Here is a 23,238-nt window from a genome sequence, read left to right as displayed (position 1 = left end):
TTATATGAGTGGACATGGAGGAGATAATGGCTGCTTTAAAAATGGTAAGTCAGTAGCAGATCACAAAGAGCATTAAATTTTATTCTAAGGAGTTTAAATGTATTATATATGCAACTGAGAACAATTAATGGCTTTATGAAGAGTTAAAGTAGTTAAGGAGCTGTATTTTAGAGGAACTGGGACACAAAATATACTATCTCAGTATTTCAGACAAAGAGCAATGAAAATCCAGGACTCAAGTTATAGCTAGATGGGTCAAAGGGAGAGGACAGATTAGGAAAGACAAAACCTGACAATTGATTGGATATAGCATGAGAAGGACCAGGAGGAGTCAAAAGTTGACCCAGTCTGAATGTCTGCCAATGTTTTGATACCATTTACTGTTACGGTACCTAGAAAAAGGTTGAGCATACTGTGTTTTGGAGGAAAGATGTAATTAGTTGTGTTTGGAAAGGTGTAGTAGGCAGCCAAAGTCTGGAGCTTCAGACGACAGGAGCAAGAGGTATAATTCTGGAATATAGGTTATAAAGTATATGTTATATGGCAAACTCTGGAAAGTTGTTCCACCCTTAAATATTTGGGAATAGACAAGATCACAGAAGAGATGGCTAGAGAGTTATTTTATTTTATTTTATTTTATTTTATTTTATTTTATTTTATTTTATTTTATTTTATATTATTTTGAGATAGAGTCTCACTCTGTCACCCAGGCTGGAGTGCAGTGGTGCAATCTCTGCTCAGTGCAACCTCTACCTTCCAGGTTCGAGCAATTCTCCCACCTCAGCTTCCCAAGTAGCTGGGATTACAAGCGCGCACCACTATGCACAGCTAATTTTTGTATTTTTAGTAGAGACGGGGTTTCGCCATGTTGGCCAGGCTGGTCTCGAACTCCTGACCTCAAGTGAGCCACCACACCTGGTCGACAGTCTTTTTAAAAGGGTAATTGCGGAAAGGACATTTGGGTACCTTTTTTAAAAGAGCGGTGGACACGTATCTCCACTCAGATTAACATTAGAGTCTCATTTGGTTCATAGTAAAGTGGATAGGGGATATACAAATAAGGCAGCCTGAGAGAGACAGCTATAATTCATTAAATTATAAGTAGAGCATTCACCTTTATTTCTGTACAAACAAGATCAATAAAACTAATTTAAGCTGATCAAATTAAATTTGTGTGTAAAATGAGTCTATAAATGAAACTATAAAAGGTGCTTTCCTACTCTGTCTAGTTTTCAGCTGTATCCTGAATAGGTAATCTTGCCAGATGACTATATCCATAGAGAAGAGGTGTTTCTTCTTATATGTGAGAATTATTTTTGTTTCAGGTTATTAAAGATCTCTGACTCCAACTTCATTTGTCTCTTGTTAAATTTGTTTGAATAATTCAAAATGGTATTTTAACCCAAATTTGCATGTATATAATGTTTTGAATAGATTGTAAATTTGGGGAAAGACTTTAAAGGTACTCTTGTTACCAAACAGCATGTTCATTCTGTGAAATATGTCTGTGTGTCTGTACGTATACACCTTGATCTGTGTACAGAAAAAAGACACAGAAGAATATATAGTCAGATTTGGGGGTTTCTTCATTGCTTTTTGCATATTTTTATTTTCTGATTACTTGTATAATATAAAGAATTTTTTTTTTCATTTAAAAAAAAAGGTAAGGACCGTTCGGCCTAGAGAGTTTGAGTAAGTTGTCTGTTTTTACAAATCTTATTAGCAATGGCCTTGAGTGTTGTTCATTTGTGCCTCTGAGGGTTCTCCTAATTGGTGAGTGGTTACGATAGGAATGGAAATACTCCTAGTGCTCTGGCACCCACAAGGGCCAGGGGCCCAGCACCTCTTCAAGAATGGCTGGCATTCCACCTCTCACTTTCCACTGGGAGGTGTTTGGGCTCACTTTAGTAGTCCAGTGATACAAACCACAGGTAGATATCTCACTGATGAGGAGAATTAAGACCCAGCATAGTTTTATTGGGGGATAGTTTAGTTTTTCCTCTGTCAGACTGCGGTCTCCTTATATGTTAATATCCAGTAACTCCCCAGAGTCTGAGCTTCTGCTGTTTTCTTGAGAACAGTCCTGTGGAAACCTATTGTCATGTGCTCATGCACATCTGGAGTTCTCGAATGCCCTGGTCACAGTTCCCATCCTTCATGGTCCATCACTGGCCTCATCACTTCAGTTACTAAACCCAAGTCTCATTTTTCTAACTTTATTCTGTAATAAAATAAAACTAACTAAAGAATTGTCACTTTGCCTTTTTCATTTTCTCTCCCATCCGCCTCAGCATCCTGCATCTTCTTTACTGCTCTCACTAAACCACTTGCAGTCAAGGTTTAGAGTCAAGTTTACATAAGTAAATAGTAATTAAAGATCTGGATATTTCTCAATGGGAAGAATTTTAAATCACACACTTTGTTTTAGAATGTGTTTGTTATTTCCATTCGGACATCATCTGTCTCATGATTTTCTGCAGTTAAAGTAGTGCAGTTGGTGCTAGCTTGATTGTCCACATTTCAGTATATCTCTGGGAAACTGATCCTGGGTTTTGATCTATACAGACCTCAGGGTCATCTTTAGTCACTCTTATTATCCCACTGGTTGATAAAAATTATCAATTTAGCCTCTCACATCAGCCCCTGCTTGTTAATTCCCACTGCCACTATATTAGTTTGGGGCCTTCTCTGGACTAGTATTATACTAGTTGAAACAACTACATTACCTTTCACCTTGCCTCCTGTCAATATATTCTTTCCATTTCCACCTGAATTCTTAAAGCACAATAGTATCACGTTACCTTATTGCTCAGCAACTCCTTCCTGATAGAATCTGACAGCATCTCTTGAAATTGATGCAAAACACAAGTCCAAGATGGAATGCTAAAGTTTCCTTGCAAGTCACTTGCTCAGAACTTGGAGTATGTTTTCACTGTAGAAGCAATAAGTCTTAAACAGGTTTACAAGGCAGCTAAAACTTTCAATTAAATCATCCATGATAACTGAAGTCTAACCTAAGCATAGTTAACAGTGTTCCCATTGAAATAGCTTCCCAAGTGCCCAATTGGTATGTCAAGATGGGGTGTGGATATGTGTGGAGGAGATTAGAGGGATCATACCCCTTCCTGGCCTCCGCTGGATATAGAAATTTAATAAAAGGAGAAAAGAACTAATATTTATTAAGTGCTTACTATGAATCAGCCTTCGAGTTAGGCACTTTATATATTTTATCTTAATTCATTTTCATAAGAGCTTTGTTGACGGTAGTTATTATACTCCTTTAACAGATTCTTAGCAAATTAGTAATGTGAATAAGATCACAAGAGGAATGCTTACCTGACATAAGAGATTATTGTTTTTAAGCACTACTTTTCAAACTTTGGTAATTCATAGACCTCCTTTTAACTGAAAAAAATAACTGTGCTCTGTCAGTGTTGACGTACATTATTATAATTTTACTTAAATACAAAAAAACATAAAGTTAGGTATAAATTCTTTATGCTTATAGTTGTCATTTAGCTATAAAACAAATTTGAAAGTTAAGTACAAAAAAACCCTGCAAAACTAATGAAATGCAAATTAACAGCAATTTAATATAATAGATGAAGTTTTGCTGAAACTAAATTGCTGCTTACTGTGTGGGTAAGGAGCTGCCAGCCACCCTAGTTTTCTTTGCAGTTTTCATTACCATTGGCTGTCTTCTTATGCCACATTTCTTTCTACGGTATTGAAAAATTCAAGATTGGTACAATACACAGTGGTTGCACCATGATGTCATTTTGGTCTTTACTTGGTAGAACTGTATCATCTACATATTAAGTGAGCCTTTCTTTTCTCATTATTTCTTACAGTTAAAGTAGTGTGCTTGGTGTCAGCTCATATTAGAAACAGAAAGGTATTTGTAGTCCTGGAAATTATATTGCTGTGCTTAGTTAATATGGCCATTGCAATGATCCTGCCTGTGTTTACATTAGTTTATTTTAGATGTAAACTTTACTTTCAGTTTAATATTCAGCTCTTTTGGAGAACTCATAGACCCTTGAAAACACATCCCGGATTCCAGTGTGAGAAGTATTCTTTGACTGCATTTTAAGTTATGTATTTACAACCATTAAGAAAATAATTCCAACTTACTTATTAGAACAGGTCCAAATATCTGCGCTAGGAAAGACTAGTTTATTGTGGTATTTCCTCAAAAGCAATAAATCTATACGTCTTCAAAGTATTGTGTAATTCAGACTTTCATTAATTTAGAAGTACTTTTTCCCTTTAAAAGTCTAAATTATAAATGTTTTACAGTATGTAGTGTTCACTCTTTTCTATAGCTGGGAAAGGTAAAATTTCTTTTAATTGGAAAAATAATGCCTCCTGCCAAACGTAAAGTAACACAAGACAATAAAGCCTCCAAAAATGAGTGAAGAGTGGTAGAAAATGACATTGCTCACTCTGATTATGTGGCTATAAACATTCAAGCAGGATTTTTCTTAGAATCATTAACTATTTTCTTATTTCTCCTTCCTTCCCAATTTCCTTTTTCCCACCTTCTCTTATTTGAATTTTGCTCTGCCCTTATTTAGTCTCTTTCTTATTCCCTGTCTTCTCACATCTCAATCAGCTGTGACTCCCTAATTTAGCCTGCAGTCCAGCTTTCTTCACTTGGCGGTTGGCTCTGAGGTTGAGGGCAATGGAGAGGAGGAACAGAGCAAGGTGACTGATAGCAACATCTCACCAACTCACTCTCAACCAGCCACTTCAGTGGCCCCTCCAAATCAGAGTGGTTCCTGACTTGGAGAGCTGGATGAAAGATCGTGCTTAATTTGCCTCGTAATATTACTTCCTCAATACTCTGAAACACAAAAAACACAACTTTGAGACAGCCTATTAGCTAAGTTTATGCCTGTTTGTTTCCTTCTGGCTTATTCTGCAGTGAGCACCTGGACTGATCATCTTAGAGCTGAGGAGGGGAAGGTGTGGGTGTGCCTATTTCTTACAGTTCTTCATTCATGGTGGAATTCCACTATGGTGGACAGTGCTGCTGCTGCTGCTGCTGCTGTGTGGACTGTCTTTCAGACACTGCCATGTTTATGTTTAAAGCAGCCTCCAGATGCCATGAAGCTATACCATTTATGCATGCATACGTGCATGCATGCATTTATCCTGGCTCTGCCATTTACTAGCTACGTGACCTTGGGCAAGTTTCAGTTTCTTCATCAGTAAAGTAGGGCAAATAATAGTATGTCTATCATAGAGTTTTGTGAGAATTATGAGGTGTTTGTTTTGTTTTGTTTTTTTTGAGATAGAGTCTCGCTCTGTTGCCTAGGCTGGAGTGCAGTGGCGCGATCTCGGCTCACTGCAACCTCCCCCTCCCAGGTTCAAGTGATTATCCTGCCTCAGCTTTCTGAGTAGCTGGGACTACAGGCGCGCACCACCACGCCTGGCTAATTTTTGTATTTTTAGTATGGACAGAGTTTCACCATGTTGGCCAGCCTGGTCTCAAACTCCTGACCTCAGGTGATCTGCCCGCCTTGGCCTCCCAAAGTGTAGTGTTGGGATTACAGGCTTGAGCCACCGCACCTGGCCGAATTACGAGTTTTTATGGGTAAAGGGCCTGGTACTTAGTAGTAAATGCTAACTAGAATTATTCTTGAGTGCAAGCATTTATTTAGTATCCAATGTATTCCAAACAATTCAAGAGATATAGAGAGGAAAAACACTTAGACCTGCCTTCTGGGGACTTACATAATTACAAAACAATGTGGTATAATCGAGTTAGGCAAAACTTCATCACAGAGGTAAAATTTAAACTGCATCTTGAAGGATAAATAGGGTTTCAACAAATGGAACAGCATTAGAGGAAATACATTCCAAGCAGAAGAAAAAGCTTGTGAATAAAACTATAAAAGACTATGGAGTCTTGGCTGTTATTAGATAATATTTTAACTTATTATCTGATGTATACCTTCTTAAATAGGGGTCTAAAGTGGTTTCAGGGAACATTTTGGAACTTCTAATCTTATAACTAGTTATTACCAAGTTTATAATAATTATTATTAGTAGTAGTTAACTGATGCGTCAAAGAGTTTGAATTTAAAAATTAGCTGGAACTGAGCTGTGCTGCTTTGCAGGGGTGCATTTGTTGTTACATGATTCTTATCCTGAGATGACTACCATGTGACAGGAGCAGTGAATTGTTAGAAAAACTGCTGTGGTTAGAACAATTGGAACTGGATGGGCTTCTGGAGATTTCATTAAGTTTCCAAAATTAAGCAGATTTTACTTTGGTTTCTTCTTTAGATAGGAGAACCTCATGTTCTTGTGATAGCAAGGAATGATAATTTTTTTTTTCGGTCAGATCTCAAGAAAGTCCCTTTTACTCATGGAATTTCCATTTGTGTACCAAATTTAAGCTGTGTTTTATCTTCTGCAAAACTTCTTCCTGCAGCTTTGCTTTCACTTCCTCTCCCCACCCTTTTAGTCATATACTGAAGAGTTTGGCAGCTGGTTGAGGTGTCAGGTCAGCATTTTTCACTGTGGAAGAAGGAAAGGTTGGGAACAGTGACGTGGGTATGGTTGTCACATTTTCCTTTCCTTTTTTTTAAGTGACCCACATGTTCTTTAACAAAAGCCTAGTGAGAACCTTGACTTGTAAATTGTCCCCTAGCATCCTGAAGATGGACTAATATGTGGGATGACATATAGGCAATAGATCCTCACTGAGAGTGTCCTTAAAAGCCCACGTACAGCAGTGAGGATTCTTGACTCTGCCTCCATGGCAATGTGACAGATTTTATGGAGAGAGATGGTGGCCTTCGGGAGTCACAGAATTGGAGAAGGAGCTTAGCAGTTCATTCTCCATCCTTCTTTATTATTAACAGATTCTCCTTGGGTGCCTTTAGGAAATGCTGTATATATGGTGTTTAATCTCCCACCTACACACTTTCCTTTTCTTCACTAACGGAAATTGAATCCAGCTTGAGGAGCTCCAGCTCTTTCTGCTGGCCAGTTTATTTCAAGATTGAAATCCATTGTGGATTTGTTTGTTGTTTTTTTGTATTTTTGTGGGGGTTTTTTTGGTATCAAATCTGCCTGAAACTGTTGGACTAGAAGCAAACTAATTATTGTCATTGTATGGCAGTAGAGAGAATAAAAAACAGTAATAGGTTCTTAAAAAGCTGTCATGACTTGAAGTGAAATAGGCCACTCTTGAATAGCTTCATCTATAGCCTGAAGGGCTTTGGTCCTGAAAACTGTCAAATATGAAATAGGATTTTAGATCATGGAATCCTGGCTACCTCCTAGGGGCAGCTTCAGCCATTAAACTCTCCCATAGACTATTTCATCTAGAAGATTTGCTTTGAGATTATAAGGAATGTGGAGGTAAATGAGCTTTTCTTATCAAACATTCCATTTGGGTGCTCTGTATCAGACCTGTTCTGGCAAATAAATAGAAGACACCAGGATAGACTGTTTTATTTCCTTGTGTAAGTGCCTCAGGAGACACATTTCTTATTTCTCAAGCATAACTTTGGAGACTGGAGTTTCCCATTTGGGGAGCGTTGGTGTTGAGCAGGGAAAGCTGCTAGTTATTGATTGCCATTGAAGTCATTTCACAAAGGCTGTAAAACCCAAGGATTGCTCTTTGGACAGACCTGCATCTGGTACAGATTCCCCCTCTATGAGACTGTTGTAGGTTAAAATAGTTTTGACAGTGTCTTTAAGTGCACCTCTTTGTCTCCAAATATAATTAGTGTTTAAAATGAAGCCCTCGTGGTTAAGGTTTTGTGGCTTAGACAGCAGCTCCATCTGGTGCTTGCTAAAGGTGTTTGCTTGGTTCATGTCTCGGTTTTTTTGTTTGTTTGTTTTTTATTATTATACTTTAAGTTTTAGGGTACATGTGCACAATGTGCAGGTTTGTTACATATGTATACGTGTCTCGGTTTTAAACCAGATGAATACAGATGGACACAAACTTGTAAGCGAATGTCATATGCAACATGGGTTTCTAGTGCACACAACACTGACATAAGCAAATGGTGTTCCTGGTGAGTCTCATTTGGCTATTCTGTTGATAAGTGATAGCTGTTAATCAACTTAGCCATCTTTTGACTGAATTAACTTACTTTTACTCAAAGTAGGGAATTATTTTTACTATTATCTACTAGTCTTTGAAAAAGCAAATATATTGTACTACTTACAAAGAGAAAACTTAATCCCACTCTTATCAGAGTCTGTTTAACTTGGTTAACAAGATATTATGCCAAGATGCCTTATTCTTTTTTGTATTCAGTGCTGCATAGTGCTAAGTACACAGGGAATTTTTTAATTTAAATTCTTGGTGACTGACAGGAACTGCCCCCAAACTGTTAATAAAAGTTACTTCTGAATAATAGGTTTACATATGGTTTCTATTTTCTTTATGCTTTTCTGAGTTTCCACAGTGAGCATATACAACAAAAGAAAAAAAAACATCTACCAAAAAAGGTAAAAACAAAACATATTGTAGGTAGTTGTAGCCTTGAGTCCCAGTTCTGGGTCTTTCTTATTTACTGTGTGTCCTTAGGAAAGTCACTTTCTCTTCTAGGCTTCAATTCCTTTGTCCGTAAAACACAGTTGAATTAGAAACCTGCACAGTTTTAACATTCTAAGTATTGTGATTCTTCCCTCTTTCCTGTTTTTTCAGCCTCTCACCCTGGCCTGTATCTTTCCCCAATATTACCATTCAACATTATCTAGGTCTTCCCATCTTAAAATAAGGAAATCCTTTCTGGACCCCCATCCTCCTAGCTCCTTCTTGCTTCTCCTTCCTGCCTACTCTTCTCCAAAAGTTATCTACCATTGCTCTATTATCTCACTCTTCAACTCACTGCAGTCTGGTTTCCATCCCCACCACTGAACCAAATAGTTCATGCTAAGGTCACTGATGAGCTCATGTTGCCAAGTCCAATGGGCATGTATGTAAGTCCTCATTTTCCGTTACCTCTCAGCAGCATTTGAAATAGTTACTGTCTTTCTCCTTCATGACATTTCCTCATCTGGCTTCTGTGTCATCACACCTTGGCTGTTAGTTTTCAGTTAGGGGAGAGGAAGTAGCCCCTTCTCCCTGGTTCACCCACCAACGCCACCTCCTCAGCTCACTATTTTCTTTTCGGCCTAAATATCTCTATACTAGTAATTCCTAAGCAGAGGAGAACCACAGAATTCTCATCCATGTTTCAGACTCCTAAATTCATATACTGTCTTGTATGCAGGGTGACAAAATATGGACTCATAATCTTCCCTTCAAAAGTTGCACCTCCTCCAATGTTGTCATCTCAGTAAATGGCTCCATAATCATTTGAATACATAAACCTAAAACCTCAATACCTTTTACTCTTCAAAATCCAGTCATTCCTGCATCTTTCTCTGCGTTCCCTGACACCACATCCTAATCCAGATCCTCATCAGATCTTAGTTTGCCTATGTCAGTCTTTTAAGCCTCCTGTCCTGTTCTTCCCGAGTCCATTTTCTACATAGCAGCAGAGCTGTCTTTTTAAAGTCAGGTTTATTGAGGGTAAATTTACATGTAGTAAAATTCAGTTTTTTTAAGTGCATAGTTCTATGAGTTGTTTGTTTGTTTTTCGAGGCAGAGTCTTGGACTGTGGTGCAGTGGCACAATGCAACCTCGGCTCACTGCAACCTCCGCCACCCAGGTTCAAGCAATTCTCATGCCTCAGCCTCCTGAGTAGCTAAGATTATGGGCGTACACCACCATGCCTGGCTAATTTTTGTATTTTTGGTAGAGACAGGATTTCACCATGTTGGCCAGGCTAGTCTCAAACTCCTGGCCTCAAGTGATCCACCCGCCTCAGCCTCCCACAGTGCTGGGATTACAGGCATGAGCCACCACGCCCAGCCTACCTGCCGGTTCTGTGAGTTTTGACAAATGTATGCAGTTATGTAACCACTGCCACCTAACATTTAGATTGTTTCCAGCTTTTGGCTGTAAACCTTTGTGTATTGGTTTTAGTGTAAACAAAAGTTTTTATTTATCTTGGGTAAATACCTAGGAGTGGGATTGCTGGGCTCCAAGGTAAGTTTATGATTAACTCTATAAGAAACTGCAAAACTGTTTTTCAGAATACCTGAACCATTTACATTCCCACCAGCAATATATGAGTTTCAATTGCTTCACATCCTCGCTAGCATCAATTGTTTTTGTTTTAATTTTATTTTAACCATTCTAATAAATGTGTAGTGGTAGCACATTGTAGTTTTAATTTGCACTTCCATGTGGCTAATTATATTTACAATATTATAAATTTTATTTACTACAATATTATAAATATTGTAAATTATATTTACAATTTTTATATTGTTTAAATGCAATCCATGTATCTTTGGCTGGGCACAGTGTCTCATGCCTGTAATCTCAACATTTTGGGGAGGCCGAGGCAGCTGGGTCCCTTGAGCCCAAGAGTTTGAGACCACCCTGGACAACATGGAGAAACCCCATCTCTATAAAAAAATAGAAAAATTAGCCAGGCATAGTGGCATGTGCCCATAGTCCCAGCTACTCCAGAGGCTGAGGTGAGAGGCTTGATTGAGCCAGGGAGGTTGAGGCTGCAGTGAGCTGTGATCATACCACTACACACCAGACTGGGTGACAGAGTGAGATCCTGTCTCAAAAAAAAAAAAAAAAAAAGATCAAAAATCATATATATTTGGTTAAGTGTCTGCTCAAATCTTTTACCTGTTTTTTATTGGGTTTTTCTTTTTGTTGAGTTTTGAAAGTTCTTTATATATTCCAGATACAAAGTCCTTTGTCAGATATGAATGTTTCACATAATTTCTCCTACTCTGGGGTTTGTCTTCATTCTCTTGTCATTTTTTTTTTTTTTTGCAAATGTTTTTGATAAAATGCAAAATATATTTAGGTACAATATTTTATAACAGAGGTTTGCTAGTGAGAAGAATGAAATTCCATTTTGGGGAGGATAACATTGTGCTTGATGGGGGTTCAAAGTTAGTACTTCCTCTCATCAAAATTGATTACAAATGTTCATCTATTAATGCATATCTGTAATGAAATTTTATGTATTTCATAATTTTATAATTTTATGTATTATCTTTGAAAAATGTAATTTCACACAGCTGATAGATGCACCAGTGGAAATCCTGCAATTTGTAGAGTGCCACAAAGCAGTAAAAGTGAAGCATACAGTCTGTGTGTCACACATTTCATAGCTACTCATCTCTCCATTGTAGCACAGAAGCCACCATAGGCAAATGAGTATGTAAACAAATGAGTGTGACTGGCGTTCCAATGGAGCTTTATTTGTGGGTATTGAATTTAGAATTTCATATAATTTTCACTTGTTGCAGAACATTATTCTCGTTTTGATTTGTTTCCAACCATTTAAAAACATAAAAAGCATCCTTAACCTCGGGATACAAAAACAGGAATAAGCTACGTTTGGCCTCTGGGCTATAATTTGCTTACCTTTCCCCGTTCTTCCCCCCTTCATCTATCAGTGTTTTATAGTTTTGCTCATATAGATTCTAGATTTTACACATATTTTGTTGGACTTATATACCTAAGAATTTCATGGGTTTTGGTCAGAGCTGTCTTTTTAAAATGCAGATTGGATTATGTTGTTTCCCCTATTCAAGACCCTTCAGTGGCTTCCCACTGCTCTTAGGATAAACTCTATAATCTTTAAAAGCCTAAAAGGCCTTGCATGATCTGGCCCCTGGTCTCCTTTTCAGCTTTTTTTTTTAGACAAGGTCTCACTCTGTCACCCAGGCTGAAGTACTGTGGCACAATCTCCTCACTGCACCCTCCACTTCCCAGGCTCAAACAATCCTCCTGCCTCAGCTTCCTGAGTGTCTGGAACTATAGGTGTGTACTACCACACCCAGCTAATTTTTATATTTTTTTTAGAGATGGGATTTTATCATGTTAGCCAGGCTGGTCTTGAACTCCTGGGCTCAAGGGATCTTCCCACCTTGGCCTGCCTCCCAACATGCTGGGATTACAGGCATGAGCCACTGCACCCAGCCCCGAAGCTTCATTTTCAATGCATTGAGTTTGAGGAGTCTACGAAATGTCTAAAACGTTCAAGGGTAGGTGGAAGAAGAGGAATCTATAGTGGGCTGGGAAGTGTTAGAGAAATTGGTGGATAACAGAAGGAGTGGTATCAAAGGCATTTCTGGGAGGGAATGTCACAGAATCATTGCAACAGAGACATCAAGCTGAAGATTATGTGTGGATAGATAAGAGTGCATAAAATTATAGTTAAAAAGCTCACTTTCCAAATGCTGATTGGCTAAAGGGAAATTACAAAGTACACAAATTAGTTTAGCTCTCAGTCTTTTAATTTAAGGAAAAGTTTAGGAATGGAGTCAGTTTTTTCAAGTCACTAATAATGGTAAGTCTCATAGTGCCTTTTTCATTCAGATTTTTTGTCTTCTTTTCCCCTCCACAGATTGATCATTCTTAGAAGAGCTGCTGTAACACATAGGGGAAGTGAAAACTAACAGATGAAAGTTTTGTCATGCACTGAAAGAAAAGCATTGTCTGTGAAGTTCTATTTTTAAAAATGTCTGCTTGTAACACCTTTACTGAACATGTTTGGAAACCTGGTGAATGCAAGAATTGCTTTAAACCTAAAAGTTTGCACCAGCTTCCCCCAGACCCTGAGAAGGCACCCATCACCCATGGCAATGTGAAAACTAATGCCAATCACAGTAACAACCACCGCATCAGGAACACGGGCAATTTCCGGCCTCCTGTGGCTAAAAAACCCACTATAGCTGTGAAGCCCACTATGATAGTGGCAGATGGGCAAAGTATATGTGGTGAGCTTAGCATCCAAGAACACTGTGAGAACAAACCTGTCATCATAGGGTGGAACCGAAACAGAGCTGCTTTGAGTCAGAAACCACTTAACAATAATAATGAAGATGATGAAGGAATTAGCCATGTTCCTAAGCCTTATGGCAATAATGATAGTGCAAAGATGTCAAATAACAATAATGGACTAACTGAAGTGTTAAAGGAGATAGCAGGCTTGGATACTGCCCCTCAGATAAGAGGAAATGAAACAAACTCCAGAGAAACATTCTTGGGAAGAATAAATGATTGCTATAAACGATCATTGGAAAGAAAGCTTCCACCAAGTTGCATGATAGGTGGGATAAAGGAAACTCAGGGCAAGCATGTTATTCTGAGTGGGAGCACAGAAGTGATTAGTAATGAAGGGGGCCGGTTCTGTTACCCAGAGTTTTCCAGTGGCGAGGAGAGTGAAGAGGATGTACTTTTCAGTAACATGGAGGAGGAGCACGAGAGTTGGGATGAGAGTGATGAAGAGCTGTTGGCCATGGAGATTCGCATGAGAGGGCAACCTCGCTTTGCCAACTTCAGAGCAAACACTTTGTCTCCTGTTCGATTCTTTGTGGACAAAAAATGGAATACCATCCCCCTGCGAAACAAGTCTCTGCAGAGAATCTGTGCTGTGGACTATGATGACAGCTATGATGAAATCCTGAATGGTTATGAGGAAAATTCTGTGGTCTCTTATGGACAAGGAAGCATTCAGAGCATGGTGTCATCTGACTCCACATCACCAGATTCTTCTTTAACAGAAGAATCACGTTCTGAGACAGCCAGTAGTTTATCCCAGAAGATTTGCAATGGGGGAATATCTCCTGGTAACCCAGGAGATTCTAAGGACATGAAGGAAATTGAGCCCAATTATGAAAGTCCCTCTAGTAATAATCAGGATAAAGATTCATCACAAGCTTCCAAAAGCTCAATAAAAGTTCCAGAGACCCACAAAGCAGTCCTTGCTCTCCGATTAGAAGAGAAAGATGGCAAGATTGCTGTACAAACTGAGAAGGAAGAAAGTAAAGCCTCTACAGATGTTGCTGGGCAAGCAGTAACCATAAACCTTGTCCCCACAGAAGAGCAAGCAAAACCTTACCGAGTTGTGAATCTGGAACAGCCATTGTGCAAGCCATATACTGTCGTGGATGTGTCTGCAGCCATGGCCAGTGAGCACCTCGAGGGCCCTGTTAACAGCCCCAAGACAAAAAGCTCATCCTCTACTCCAAACTCTCCAGTCACATCATCTTCATTGACACCAGGACAAATAAGTGCCCATTTCCAAAAATCCAGTGCAATTCGATACCAAGAAGTATGGACTTCTAGCACCAGTCCACGACAAAAGATACCTAAAGTAGAACTAATTACTAGTGGAACTGGACCAAATGTTCCTCCAAGGAAAAACTGTCACAAGTCAGCACCTACATCACCCACAGCTACAAACATTTCCTCCAAAACCATCCCTGTTAAGTCACCTAATTTGTCTGAAATAAAATTTAATAGTTATAACAATGCTGGTATGCCACCTTTTCCAATTATCATTCATGATGAGCCAACTTATGCTCGGAGTTCCAAAAATGCTATCAAAGTTCCCATTGTTATCAATCCAAATGCATATGACAATCTAGCTATCTACAAAAGTTTTCTGGGAACAAGTGGAGAACTCTCAGTGAAGGAAAAAACCACAAGTGTAATAAGCCATACTTATGAAGAAATAGAAACAGAAAGCAAAGTGCCTGATAACACCACTAGCAAAACCACTGACTGTCTTCAAACTAAAGGGTTTTCAAACAGCACAGAGCATAAAAGGGGCTCAGTGGCTCAGAAGGTTCAAGAGTTTAACAACTGTCTCAACAGAGGTCAGTCTTCACCACAGAGAAGCTATAGTTCCAGCCACAGCTCCCCAGCAAAGATCCAGAGAGCCACCCAAGAGCCTGTGGCCAAAATAGAAGGCACTCAGGAGTCTCAGATGGTGGGCAGCAGCAGCACTAGAGAGAAAGCAAGCACAGTGCTTTCTCAGATTGTGGCTTCAATCCAACCCCCACAGTCTCCTCCAGAAACACCTCAATCTGGCCCTAAAGCTTGCAGTGTGGAAGAGCTTTATGCCATTCCTCCAGATGCTGATGTTGCTAAGAGTACACCTAAGAGTACGCCAGTCCGGCCCAAATCTCTCTTTACATCTCAGCCTAGTGGTGAGGCTGAAGCACCTCAGACCACAGACAGTCCTACCACCAAAGTACAGAAAGACCCATCCATAAAGCCAGTCACCCCCTCTCCCTCCAAATTAGTGACTAGCCCCCAAAGTGAGCCACCACCTCCCTTTCCCCCGCCACGCTCTACTTCTTCTCCTTACCATGCAGGTAACCTTTTGCAGAGGCATTTCACCAACTGGACCAAGCCAACCAGCCCTACCAGGTCAACAGAAGCTGAATCAGTTTTGCACTCTGAAGGCAGCAGGCGGGCAGCTGATGCAAAACCTAAGCGCTGGATATCATTTAAAAGCTTCTTCCGCCGTCGGAAAACAGATGAGGAGGATGACAAAGAGAAAGAGCGAGAGAAAGGGAAACTGGTGGGCCTGGATGGCACAGTCATTCACATGCTGCCTCCTCCTCCAGTTCAGCGCCATCACTGGTTCACAGAGGCAAAAGGAGAGTCCAGTGAGAAACCAGCCATTGTCTTCATGTACAGGTGCGACCCTGCTCAAGGCCAGCTCAGTGTGGATCAGAGCAAGGCTAGGACAGACCAGGCAGCAGTCATGGAGAAGGGTAGAGCAGAGAATGCATTACTACAGGACTCAGAGAAGAAGAGGAGTCATTCTTCTCCATCACAGATTCCTAAAAAGATTCTCAGGTATGTAAAATAGACTGGCAGAATATGGGAATTTTTTAACACATTTTCAGGTGCTAAGTTTTTTATATCTTTTAAGATTGCATAAGAACCATTTCTGTTTGTAAGTAGCACTCTGTGGCCATCATCTATCTTTATAACTGCATTCCAAGATTAGAATAGTATTAAAGTGATCTTACTGCACTGAACAAGGTCTATAGCCCTGGATCTTTGGCTTGAGTAGCCTATTGCATTCTGGTGAATGCAGAGGAACTTTAGCATAGAAAAGCAAATCCACAACACCTTAATAGCAATAAATAATATGTTGTTTTGGAATGTGATGGTAGTGTGAGGAAGAAACAGGATCAAATGAATAAATGGTGGTACTGTTCTTTCCCTCACTGTAAATGAAATAAAGCTCTTCCAGCAATTCTTTTTGTTTTTTATGAAGGTGTTATCTCTATATGCATTACTTATTTTAAGGGAATATTTGTTTTTTTATTGCTGTCTCTTTCTGTCCTCCTTCCAAGTATTGTGGAAAAAAATGGAGGGTGGTAAGCAAGCAATTTATAGTTATTTAGCATGTGGGTGAAATAGGAGAAGTTGAGTATTGAGACTGAGACCCAGTAGTATAATATTCAGTTCAGCTAGACAGATTGCATACCCAAATCAGTTCTCTAGGCATTCATTTTCTTGAATACCTTAATAACTATTTATTGATCACCTATTCTGTGCAAGGTATATAATAAATATTTATCTCAAATCCTTATAAATTTGCTATATTCTTCAGATGAGGAAACTGAAAACCCGGGAAGTTAAGAATTGAACAGAATCACAAAGCTAGTGCTTGTCAGAGCTGGAATTCAAACCTCGATCTCTCATTCTAAAGCATGTATCCTCCTTATAATTTTGCATTCTTAACACAAGATCAATAAAAATTGTTATATTCTCACTTGTAATCATTCACATAAATACATATGTTTAGGAAGCCTAAGTTTTTCTTTCTTATTTATATTGTAAACAAAATGAATTAACTGCCAGTAAAAACAAGGAACTTTTATCCCAAGTTTGTGACTAATAGGATGATTTCCCTATGCTTCCTGTCCTTTTTATTCTTAAAGATATGCCCTGAGTACTCCATTCATCTGATTCTGAGTCCTTCTCCCTCCTTACTTAAAGTAAGAAGTAAAGAAAGAAGGGCCTGCCCTTCTTTCTTACAAACATAGCAAATTCTGATGGATGGGGCAGATTTACCCGTTTTTCTTTAGAAAAGTATAATAAAAAATGAAGTGAACACTTAATGCTTTTACTTTTCCTAGCAAAATGCTAGGAAGTTTTATACACATTCTTTACTAAAATGAGCTTTTTACATACCTCCAAATTGTTGTCAAAATGCTAACAAGTCTGTTTTCCTTAAATCCATGTAGTAACAAAGCAACTAGGATGGTAGTCTTAGAAAGAACAGTCTTGTCATTGGTAGTTGAATGTTATATTCCATGGTAAGGTATTCAATGACAGAATGTACTCCAGTAGTAATAAAATACATGTATTTCAGGGCCGGGTGTGGTGGCTCACACCTGAAATCCCAGCACTTTGGGAGGCCAAGGCGGGCGGATCACCTGAGATCAGTTCGAGACCAGCCTTGCCAACATGGTGAAACCCCATGTCTACTAAAAATACAAAATTAGCTGGGTGTGGTGGCAGGCGCCTGTAATCCTAGCTACTTGGGAGGCTCAGGCAAGAGAATCACTTGAACCGGGAGGTGGAGGTTGCACTGAGCCAAGATCACACCATTGCACTCCAGCCTGGGCAAAAAGAGTGAAACTCCATCTCAAAAAAAAAAAACAAAACAAAACATGTATTTCAGGTGCCTGATTTATTTAGAAAAGAGGCAGCTTAAACAGCAAATGGTTGGAGTTACGTAGGAGGGAATGGTAGACAGTTCTTACATGGTGTCATTCCTGATTAAGTACCACTGTAGTGTATTTATCCACATCTTAGAAGGCATAGTCAAGAAATGTTCGGCTTCTTTCTGTGGAAAGAGACTCTCTCCTTTGGCTGCATGCCATGGTATATAGGCTTGAGGGCAGCCCAGGCCCTGGGCTTGGCAGACCTCTTACTATACAGCTTTTATTTTCACAATTAGGTTATACATAGGCCAGTCAGGTCTTCCAAAATGTATCCGTTTTTTGAAGTTAACATCTATGAATCCAAATAGCACAGTTCATTTGCCCATTGGTTCTTAAATTTAACCATGTTCCAGAATCATCTAGAGAGCTGTTAAGACACAGATTGCTGATCCCCACCCCTGGAGTTTTTTATTCAGTAGGTCTGGGGTGGGTCCTGATAATTTGCACTTCTAATAAGTTCCTGGGTGATACTGATGCTGCTGGTCCTTGGGTCACACTTAGAACTGCTGGTCTCACCACCATTATAAAGATACATGCTATAGTCTGAGTAAAGCAGTGATTGAGATATTAAACTTTTCTTTTTTTTTTTGAAAAATGTAAAACTTTATTTGTTAGCATTTTTCTTTTTTTTTCTTCTTATTATTATACTTTAAGTTTTAGGGTACATGTGCACAATGTACAGGTTAGTTACATATGTATACATGTGCCATGCTGGTGCGCTGCACCCACTAACTCGTCATCTAGCATTAGGTATATCTCCTAATGCTATCCCTCCCCCCTCCCCCCACCCCACAACAGTCCACAGAGTGTGATGTTCCCCTTCCTGTGTCCATGTGTTCTCATTGTTCAATTCCCATCTATGAGTGAGAACATGCAGTGTTTGGTTTTTTGTCCTTGCGATAGTTTACTGAGAATGATGATTTCTAATTTCATCCATGTCCCTACAAAGGACATGAACTCATCATTTTTTATGGCTGCATAGTATTCCGTGGTGTATATGTGCCACATTTTCTTAATCCAGTCTATCGTTGTTGGACATTTGGGTTGGTTCCAAGTCTTTGCTATTGTGAATAGTGCCGCAATAAACATACGTGTGCATGTGTCTTTATAGCAGCATGATTTATAATCCTTTGGGTATATACCCAGTAATGGGATGGCTGGGTCAAATGGTATTTCTAGTTCTAGATGCCTGAGGAATCACCACACTGACTTCCACAATGGTTGAACTAGTTTACAGTCCCACCAACAGTGTAAAAGTGTTCCTATTTCTCCACATCCTCTCCAGCACCTGTTGTTTCCTGACTTTTTAATGATCACCATTCTAACTGGTGTGAGATGGTATCTCCTTGTGGTTTTGATTTGCATTTCTCTGATGGCCAGTGATGATGAGCATTTTTTCCTGTGTCTTTTGGCTGCATAAATGTCTTCTTTTGAGAAGTGTCTGTTCATATCCTTTGCCCACTTTTTGATGGGGTTGTTTGTTTTTTTCTTGTAAATTTGTTTGAGTTCATTGTAGATTCTGGATATTAGCCCTTTGTCAGATGAATAGATTGCAAAAATTTTCTCCCATTTTGTAGGTTGCCTGTTCACTCTGATGGTAGTTTCTTTTGCTGTGCAGAAGCTCTTTAGTTTAATTAGATCCCATTTGTCAATTTTGGCTTTTGTTGCCATTGCTTTTGGTGTTTTAGACATAAAGTCCTTACCCATGCCTATGTCCTGAATGGTATTGCCTAGGTTTTCTTCTAGGGTTTTTATGGTTTTAGGTCTAACATGTAAGTCTTTAATCCATCTTGAATTAATTTTTGTATAAGGTGTAAGGAAGGGATCCAGTTTCAGCTTTCTACATATGGCTAGCCAGTTTTCCCAGCACCATTTATTAAATAGGGAATCCTTTCACCATTGCTTGTTTTTGTCAGGTTTGTCAAAGATGAGATGGTTGTAGATATGTGGCGTTATTTCTGAGGGCTCTGTTCTGTTCCATTGATCTATATCTCTGTTTTGGTACCAGTACCGTGCTGTTTTGGTTACTGTAGCCTTGTAGTAACCAAAAACCTTTGTTCTTTTGGCTTAGGATTGACTTGGCAATGCGGGCTCTTTTTTGGTTTCATATGAACTTTAAAGTAGTTTTTTCCAATTCTCTGAAGAAAGTCATTGGTAGCTTGATGGGGATGGCATTGAATCTGTAAATTACCTTGGGAGATATTAAACTTTTCTTTAAGGCACATTGGAGTTTTCACATTTCATGATGTCCCAGACTAAGTAGAAAAAGAGGTATTCAGTAGCTTTTTTTAACTTTTTGAAAAGTTTAAAACATGAATATGCACATTGAAAAATATATACCATTTGCTTTTTCAATAACTGCCTCATTTACTTGGATACACCATTGGTATTTACTTGAAGCAACTTTGATAAGGAAAACATTACCGTCAAATGTCAACATTTGTGTTTCAGGCTTGATGGCAGTGTGATCGTTAAATTACCACCCCACGGCTGGGAGCACACTGCTGAAAGAAATGAAAATACAGTTTTTCTGTAAATAAATGAATATTTCAAGTCTAAACTGTATATAAGGAATGAAGAATGAAAAACGAAAAAATACTGTACTAAAGGCCAGACCCCAGGCTCTGAAAGATGAGGAACTTTATAGAGCCCTTCATTATGGGATTAGATTGTTACTAAGTTCATTTATTTAACTGTTTAGGAAATATAAATTGAGTGTCTTAACTGTGCCATGTAGTTGCCATCAGGCCCTGGAACAAATAGGGGGAAACATTATCCTGAAATAACGGGCTTGGGTTGAACTTCAACTATGTGTCTGATCCTTCAGTGTACAAGGCTATAAAGATACCTATCACATAGAAGTGATTTGAAAATTTCATCAGAAAACATATAAAAAGCTTATCCCAGGGTCTGGCAGACATTGAGTGCTTAAAAATGTTAGTAGGCCCTCTACCCTCAATGGATAAATTCTAAAACAATGTGTTCAGAGTGATTAATTCAGCTTAATGCAGACTTCTCAGGAATAAAATCCAAAGCAGATCTTTAAAGACAAATAGGATTTTGCCAGCTGGTTGGGAAAGACATTGTAGGCCAAAGGAACAATATATGCAAAGTCACAGAGGTGAGGTTGGTGGCAAACAGAAGCAGGACATGTGGCTAGAAAAGGATAATGAATAATCCAGTGGGTGTAAAACATTCAAACTCAGAAGGAAAGAATAGAACGATGATAACCAGAGGCTTTTGGGTGAGGTGGGGTTGATGGGGAAAGGAGAGGTGTTTGCCAAGGGTACAAAGTTCCAGTTAGACAGGAAGAGTAAGTTTTAAAGATCTATTGTACAGCATGGTGACCATAGTTAATAATGACATAGTACATATTTCAAAATTGCTAAAAAAGTAGATTTTAAATGTTCTCACCACAAAAAAAAGATAAATAGGTAAGGTGATAGATTTGTTAATAACTTTATTTAATCTTCTACAGCATATACATATATCAAAACATCACATTGTACCCCATAAATATATACAATTATTATTTGTTAATTTAAAATTTTTTTAATTAAATTTTAAAAATAGTCCATTGGTTCTTAAAGTATGGTCCATGTAAGGTCAAATAGTGATCATGCCAACATTACTATTTTTATAATACAAAGACACTTGTCTTTTTCATTGTGTTGACAGTTGCATTGTTGGTGCATAAACAATAGTGGTTAAAACTACTTGCATCTTAGCATAAATCAAAGCCATGGCACCATATTGTACTAGGAGAGTTTGTTGTTGTTGTTGTTTTTAAGTGAGTTTCACTTAATGTCCTTGGTGGGCCAGACACAGTGGCTCATGCCTGTAATCCCAGCACTTTGGGAGGCTGAGGCAGGAGGATCACCTGAGCTCAGGAGTTCAAGACCAGTCTAGGTAACATAATGAGACCTTGTCTCTACTAAAAATTTTAAAAATTAGCTGGGCATGGTGGTGTGTGCCTGTGATCCCAGGTACTCAGGAGGCTGAGGTGGAAGGATCGTTTGAGCCCAGGAGGTCAAGGCTGCAGTGAACCATAATCATGCCACTGCACTCCAACCTGGGTGACAGGGTGAGACCCTGTAAGAATTCCCTTGGTGATGTAGTAAATTAAATCTCAACCCAGGAGTACCTGTCTTCTTAAAAATTCTGCGTAATTAAATGGGAAGTACACGTAGAATACTTCTGCTGTGTAACAAAGTATGATGGTTTTCTCAAAGAAAAATACTTGTGAAATAGTTTGAATTGTGAAGCTGAACTAGCCCCCTCTTTCATGAACCACCTTGAAAGAACAACTGACAGACAAACTGTGGTTATTCAAATCTGAGAGTGTTTGGCAGATATTTTCTTAAGAATGAACAAAACAAACCTATTACTTCAAGGAAAACAACTAACTGTATTTGTTGTCAGTGATATAAAATCCAAATTTTCAAGCAGAAATAAGAATTTTTAAAAACTTATATCTGCCACCATGACCTCAACAGCTTCCTAATACTTAAACATTCTTCTGATTAGATTGATGGTTGAATTTGCAAACTTTTAAAAGTATTATATAATGAAATATGTCAACATTTAGAGGATCTGCATTAACTCAGTAAACCAATAATTTCCAAATAACCCAGTGCATGATATTATAAAATTATACATGAGTAAAATCCATTCAAACTGCAAGATAGATCAATGGCTTTGAATGTAACTGAGTACAAGAAGTTTATTGATATGGTTTCAGATTTCACATTGCAACTAACCTTTAAGAAACTACCACTTATCAGATTCTGATATGGTACCAAAGAATATCTACAGTTATCTAAAAAGCTATTAAAATACTCCTCCTTTTTCAGCTTATGAATCTGGGTGAGACCGGATATTTTTCATATACTTTAATCAAAGCAACATATCACAGCAGATTGAATGCAGAAGCAAATAAGGCAATTCAGTTGTCCTCTATTAAGCCAGATATTAAAAAGATTTGAAAAAAATATTATTTAGGTACTATTTACTGGGTTTATTTCGTTAATTTTTAAATTTTTATTTAATACTTAAATTATACATAATGCACTTAATTATGGTGTATGTAGTGATGTTGGAATACATATAATGTAAAGTGAGCAGATCAGGGAAATTAGCATATCCATTATCTCAAACATTTATCATTTCTTCATGTTGGCAACATTCAATATCCTCCTTCTAGCTATCTGAAACTATATAATAATGTTACTGTTAACCATAGTCATCCTACAGTGCCATGGAACACTAGAACTTATTTCTCCCATCTAGCTGTAATTTTGTGTCCTTTGACAAATCTCTGCCTATCCTTTTCTTCCCCCATTTTTCCAGCCTGTCGTATTCTCTCTTCTACTTTTTACTCCTATGAGATCTACTTTTTTTTTTTAAGCTTCCACATGTGAGTGAGAACATGTGGTGTTTAACATTTGTTCCTGGCATTATTTCATCTAGCATAATGTCCTCCAGTTCCATCTATGTTGCCACAAAACAAGTTTTTTTTTAAAAAAATGGATTAATTATTTTCAGATGTTCTCAGTTCCAGTTTCTCATTTAGATGTCAGTTGATATAACCTGTACAAATAGGAGTCCGTGTGATTCTCAGTTTTTAAGAGTGCAAAGCAA

The 23,238-nt window shown here is 38.5% G+C and overlaps 1 protein-coding gene across 50 annotated transcripts in view; it reads left to right on the top strand.

Moving 5' to 3' along the window:
* The window catches only part of PEAK1 (pseudopodium enriched atypical kinase 1), a 310,954-nt gene that overhangs the window by 224,614 nt on the left and 63,102 nt on the right, over window positions 1-23,238 (top strand). For 47 of the 50 annotated variants that reach the window (XM_019011089.4, XM_063699071.1, XM_063699070.1 and 44 more), the window contains one exon: window positions 12,465-15,712. In XM_019011089.4, coding sequence (XP_018866634.1) covers window positions 12,579-15,712 — 3,134 coding nt within the window. In that variant the 5' untranslated portion in view covers window positions 12,465-12,578. Of the gene's footprint in view, window positions 1-11,758; window positions 11,879-12,464; window positions 15,713-16,478; window positions 17,517-23,238 lie in introns of those variants that run through there. The other 3 variants (XM_063699092.1, XM_063699091.1, XM_063699085.1) reach the window with 2 other exon arrangements.

Source organism: Gorilla gorilla, chromosome 16, assembly GCF_029281585.2.
Source record: "Gorilla gorilla gorilla isolate KB3781 chromosome 16, NHGRI_mGorGor1-v2.1_pri, whole genome shotgun sequence".
Classification (NCBI taxonomy): Eukaryota; Metazoa; Chordata; class Mammalia; order Primates; family Hominidae; genus Gorilla; species Gorilla gorilla.
Note: the sequence above shows the minus strand (reverse complement) of the source record. Positions and strands in the feature narration are given on the sequence as shown.